General features: G+C 42.3%; 1 protein-coding gene across 1 annotated transcript; it reads left to right on the forward strand.

The window, feature by feature from the left end:
- Positions 1 to 410: 410 nt before the first annotated feature.
- Positions 411 to 4,811, forward strand: LOC121938006 (ATP-sensitive inward rectifier potassium channel 12-like). The gene is made up of 2 exons (XM_042481297.1): positions 411 to 433; positions 3,137 to 4,811. The coding sequence occupies exons 1-2, from the start codon at positions 411 to 413 to the stop codon at positions 4,758 to 4,760; spliced, it is 1,647 nt and encodes a 548-aa protein (XP_042337231.1). The 3' UTR covers positions 4,761 to 4,811.
- The last annotated feature ends 1,122 nt before the right edge of the window (positions 4,812 to 5,933 follow it).

The following is a 5,933-nucleotide window of genomic DNA, read 5'->3' on the forward strand; positions in this document are numbered from 1 at the left end:
TGTGTGTGTGTGTGTGTGTGTGTGTGTGTGTGTGATTTCTGGAACATTTCTTAAGTTTTACATTTCCAAGTTGCTCATTGCCTTTTTTCCCCATGTTTTCTTAAGCGGGGCGTCTGAACGCAGCACAGGAAAGATGATGTTGATCCAGGTTTCAAAGGGTTAAAAGTTAAGGAAAGGTTCAGTTTTGCATTTATTGAAGTGTTCTCTGTGCTGTTTTGAGTTAAACCCCCACTTTGGAAACTACTTGTGCACCTGCTGTAATTTGATGGTAATTTTACGTGAACTGATTCGGGCTGATTCTGTGACTGTCTGTCTCTCCTGCAGTGGACTCCTCAGTGGCCCGAGCACCACCTCCATGGTGGGAGAGTCCGGCCTCCCACTCAGGCCCCTAAACCAGAGATCCTGGTGCCATGGGAACAAGTAGGTCCAACAGGTGGGGGACTAAATCACAGCTTAAAACTTATCTTTATAGAAAAGCTTTTCCTTTTAATTACTGTTTTGTACATTTGTGATAAGTACATTTGGTGTTTTATGTCCCTTTTATTCTGTTTTGCCCCAGTGCACACTATTATTTTAGCTCTTAACATTGTTTTATTTATTGTAACTTTATACTTATTTGTTTTATTCTTATCCACATGCAGCAGTTTTTAACTTTATTTCAATAAATACTATACAAATAAAGTTATTATCATTATTATTATTAATATTATTAATCCTCTGCTGCCTCTTTAGGACAACAAATTAATTCTCTGTTTGAATCGGGCCTGAATCTACTCTAGGTTGCTGGACTATTCCTTTGGCACCTAAATCATTTTTCTTTCACTTCACTTAGTCTAACATACAATTGAATCCAATATATATATACATATAACAATGGTTCTGATTGGACTTCGAAATCCTTGTTTTATTTTGTCATATCGATTTATTCTGTACCAGAGTTACAGTGTAAAAGGGCAACACAACAGCCTTTGACTTTACAGAAACCATTTTATCTTTTTGTAACGTTGTCTTATCAGAAAGTCTTAACGAAACAGTAAGGATGGGCTTGTAAGTAGCCGGTCAGGGTGAGTCAGGCCCGGCTCAGGGATATTTACAGTGAGCACATCCTTAGAAAGGCCAAGGCCGTCCTACACTGTCCTGAACAGCAGTACCCAAAGACCTGCCTGCAGGCAGCTGCAACAGTGTGAGAACAAGAAGTCCGAAGGTCGTCTTACTGTATTAATAGCCATCAATACACTTATCAGGGAATAGTTGTATGCAGATTACCATGATATTTTCATTTTATACTGTCTCTGTTTGTCTCATAGATGTTTGTTTGTGTTTCCTTATGTCTTACAGTTTTGCAGTTTTGCAGCAGCAGTACAAACGTTCTCATTGTCCTCTCAGTGCACTGTTTAAAAACTCAAATAAAATTTCCCTTCATTGCACAATAAAGGTTGACGTTATGGCCAAATATTGGACCCTGGCTATAGCAAGATGGAAAAACAGCTTGATTTTTGTCGTTAAAAGGAGAAAATTCCACCTCAAACATCTGATCTGACATTATCGGTGGATTACTGAATGATTTAAAGAGTGTTAACCAGTTATCTATATGTACAGCATATGATCAGTAACGTACATTACATTAGTACGTCGGCCCTTCTCGAAATGGGTTGTCTGACTGATGCTGACTCAAATATAATCCTATAATGTGTGATGACAGCAATCCTCCTCACATAGCTAAACTGAACTCACCTTCCCTGCTGCTAATCCTCCATGTAAAGGAGAGAGACAGGTGAGGCTGATCAATACACTCAGGTGACCAAAAGTTTGGTCGGTTTCAGTAAATTGTTTGGGAGATATTGTTTTTCTGTTTCCTGTGTGGCTTAATAATTTATCATTTATTATTTGATATAGCTTGGATCAATATCACTAATGAGTCAGGTATCATCTTCCGGTCGCTATCTATGAGAGGGAGCACAGTGTGCTCTAAAAGGTACAACGGAAAGTACACGAGGATCAATAAGATTATGGCTCTATAAGCTGTCTTCCTGCTCTTTGTTCCTCCTTCTCCTATTGTGCACACCGAAATTTAAATGATATGGATCCAACAACAATCTTAGGATTTCCCGAAACTTCGAAAGTCGAGGTAGGATGGGAGGCCTTAAAACAGCATTTGGGCTGTCAGTAAACCAAAAAACATTTAAATAAAACACTTAATTTCTGGCAGATTTCTTCCTAAAAATGAGAAATTGGTTTGCAAAACCACAACATTAAAATAAATAACTGAATTATGCAAATACATTCATGTCCATTTTATCACTAGTTTGTACTTTCTGAAGTTGTGATCAGATGGGAATTTCAAGGCTGACAGATGTCAACCCAATCACCAGAAAATATGTTTGTATTTTAAATTTCTGCAAACCACAGATTTGTTACATTTGTAATTACTTTTTGTAATGGATACAATGAAACATAAAGTTTCTCAGCATTGCTGACGTGAAGGTGTGGTTAGGTTTGGGCACAAAAGTCATCTTATGGATAGGAACGATTATGTTGTGGCTTAAAACACCCATGTTTGGGGGCACAAAATTTTGCAAAACTGGAATATAAACACTTTTTTTGCGTTTATAGGTCACATAGGCTGTGTGCTAGTTAGTAGGAACTAGCTCCTTTTGGCATGTTGCAGCAGGCGCTTTAAGAGGTGTTATTGCATCACATAACTCTTCAAAAGTTAAGGGGATCGTGCAGAAGTTCTGAATCCACAATTCCCCTCTGAAATCGTGGACTATCACCTCCCAGAAATCACTCATACATGGCCACTCCCACGTATAAGGGGCTTGCCTTTCCATTATCGCTCTCATAACATGCCTATGTTGCCTTCGATCGTAAATAATGGCGGCTAGAAATAAACCTCCTAATGTTTTCAACATCTATCGACATGCTTTTTGGAATGTTATCATGAGAGGCAAAGTTGCATATCATCGCAAAAGAAGTCGCAAAACATTGTTCAATGGAAACGCAGTCATCTTGCAATTGTGTTTTATTGACATTTGGAAAATATTGCTCTAGTTTTGCACAAATCTGTAATGGTAACCAGTTTTCTGTCTGTAATATCACATTTTAATCCCCATCTTCCTCTCTGTTGGTCTGATAGGTACAGCATTGTGTCAGACATTTTACCAGAAGATGCTCGCCAGAAGATCTCTAGCTTAGGACTCCATAACGGCCACAATTCCCGCGACTCCCGGCTGCACTCACCCTGCGACGCGGAGACAGAAGACAGTAGGAGGAGGTCGGGAGCCTCTGCTGCCGCACCCGGCACAAGGGGACACGGAGGGATGAACAACTACAACGGGAAGATTCTGACAAGGGGCTCCAACCAAGTGCGGAGCCGGTTTGTAAAGAAAAATGGGCAATGTAACGTTCTGTTCACCAACATGGATGAAAAGAGGCAGCGCTACCTAGCTGACATCTTCACCACATGCGTGGACATTCGCTGGAGATACCTGCTGCTTATATTCTGCGCCAGCTTCATGATCTCGTGGCTTTTCTTTGGTATTATTTTTTACACTGTCTCCCTGGCACATGGGGACTTTGAGGAGCAGCCGGCGGTGAAGGGTGATGGGTTGGCGGTGGCGGGGCTGCATGGACCAAACTCTGGACACACATATGGAGGGCAGACACAAAGGATGCCCTGCATACTTCACGTCCAAGGTTTTGTCGGGGCGCTCCTGTTCTCCATGGAGACTCAGACTACCATTGGTTATGGCTGGCGATGCGTCACAGAGGAGTGTCCTATCGCTGTATTAACAGTCGTCATCCAGTCTATCGTCGGCTGCATCATTGACTCTTTCATGATCGGCACCATTATGGCCAAAATGGCACGGCCAAAGAAGAGAAACCAGACTCTCATGTTCTCCAAAAATGCTGTCATCGCCCTGCGTGATGGCAAGCTGTGCCTCATGTGGAGGGTGGGAAACCTGCGGAAGAGCCACATCGTGGAGGCTCATGTCCGCGCCCAGCTCATCCGCTCATATGTCACAGCTGAGGGCGAGTTCATCCCGTTGGAGCAGATGGACCTGAATGTGGGCTATGACGAGGGCACAGACAGACTGTTTCTTGTATCCCCGCTGGTTATAATCCACGAGATAGATAAAGATAGCCCCTTGTATACTTTAAGCCGAGCCGATCTGGAGGCTGATGACTTTGAGATTGTTGTAATCTTGGAGGGGATGGTGGAGGCCACGGCCATGACCACCCAGTTCCGTAGCTCCTACCTTGCCAGAGAGGTCTTCTGGGGTCACAGGTTTGAACCTGTGATCTACGAGGACCGGGACTGCTACAAGGTGGACTACGCTCGCTTCCACAAGACCTACGAGGTGCCGTCAACGCCCCACCTCAGCGCCAAAGAGCTCGATGAGGCAACAAGCCGGGCCTCTTCGGCTGCTTCTCCCGTCTCTGCGTATAGAACCACACAAGACTTGATCCCCAGGTCGCTGAGCGCCTTTTGTTACGAGAACGAGGTGGCGTTGAGCTGTGGGGAGGAAGAGGAGGACATCTTCGACTCCCAGATTGTGAAAAAGGAGAGGGCAGAGGAGAGGAGGACTTCGGTTTCTGTAGACTTTCAAAATATGTTCCAGGAGACTGCGACTGTGACGTCAGGCAGTCATAGTGTCATGTGTGTTCTGGACATGGACAATAACCAGATGGAGTTTGATATCCTGCAGACTGCCATCCCTCTCGATCCAGTGACGTATAAGAGTGAGCAAGAGATTTAAAGATTGACGTGAAGATGGACTGCTTGTGTTAAACTTTGGATTGCATGTACAGAAACCCTGTTTGCCTTGCTGGTGTTGTTTTACTTTATACGTGTTTGTTTTTTCTTCTCATTGAGATTAGAAATAACAGATTGCACACATTCCTCAGTAACTTTTGGCACATGCAACTGCACTCCTTCAAGAGCCATAATGATCAACCAGACTGATTCTGCAGGAGGACAAAGAATCGCTGACAAAGCGCTGACAGGCTTTTATTATGATTTCATAACCAAAGGAGAGCACACTGGCAGTTTAAGTACAGAAACTTGAGTCATGTTTTAGACAGTATGGACATTTTGCATAGTTTAAAATATTATTTTCGCGTGAGATTTTATGAAAGCAATAGCAATTTTGATGTAATTCTCTTCTTTTTTGAAGAGGACTGAGTTTGCACTGTTTTATCAATAAGCTGTCAGTTTATGCTTGATAATCTCCATGTTGTCCATGGGCATCCTGCCTGTATTGGTTCCATGCAAATTCAGGGATTTGCACTATTGTGAGATTGCCTGTTTTGTTAAAGGTCCAGTGTGTAAGATGTCAAGGAATTTAGTGGCATCTGCTGGTGAGGTTTGCAGATTGCAACCAGCTGAAACTTCTCCTGATTAGAATTCCTTCATTGTTCAGGAGGTTTTTACCAGGAGCCGAATTATCCACAAAAGTTTATTCTTCTCCAAAGTAAACAAACTAGGTGAATAATATTGGTGAAATACTGAACAAAGCAGTTTCACATTACAAATCAATGTTTTTCCAATGCTATTTGGTATGTTGGAAACAGGCAGCTCACCAGCACCTGTTCATGTGTACTTACCTTATTTCTCTGATCAATTAAGTTCCAGACATTCAGGAGTTTTTCACCAGGAGCTGAATTGTCCGCAGAGGTCTCTTCCTGTATAAAACCAACAGACCAGGTGATTAAAAACACTTAATATAGCTGTTTCATGTTACAGATCAGTGTTTTTTGGTGCTGCCTGTCAGAAAACGGGTTCTAACTACAGTGACAGTTGTGAAAATGTGAAAATGCAAATGACATTATCTAGAGCCAATGTTTACTTTGTCCATTCAGTGCAACTGTAGAAACATGGCAGTGAACATGGCAATAATTAAGGACCCACTCCTAGTGTAAATATAGTTATT

This window comes from Plectropomus leopardus, unplaced genomic scaffold, assembly GCF_008729295.1.
Source record: "Plectropomus leopardus isolate mb unplaced genomic scaffold, YSFRI_Pleo_2.0 unplaced_scaffold28187, whole genome shotgun sequence".
Taxonomy (NCBI): domain Eukaryota; kingdom Metazoa; phylum Chordata; class Actinopteri; order Perciformes; family Serranidae; genus Plectropomus; species Plectropomus leopardus.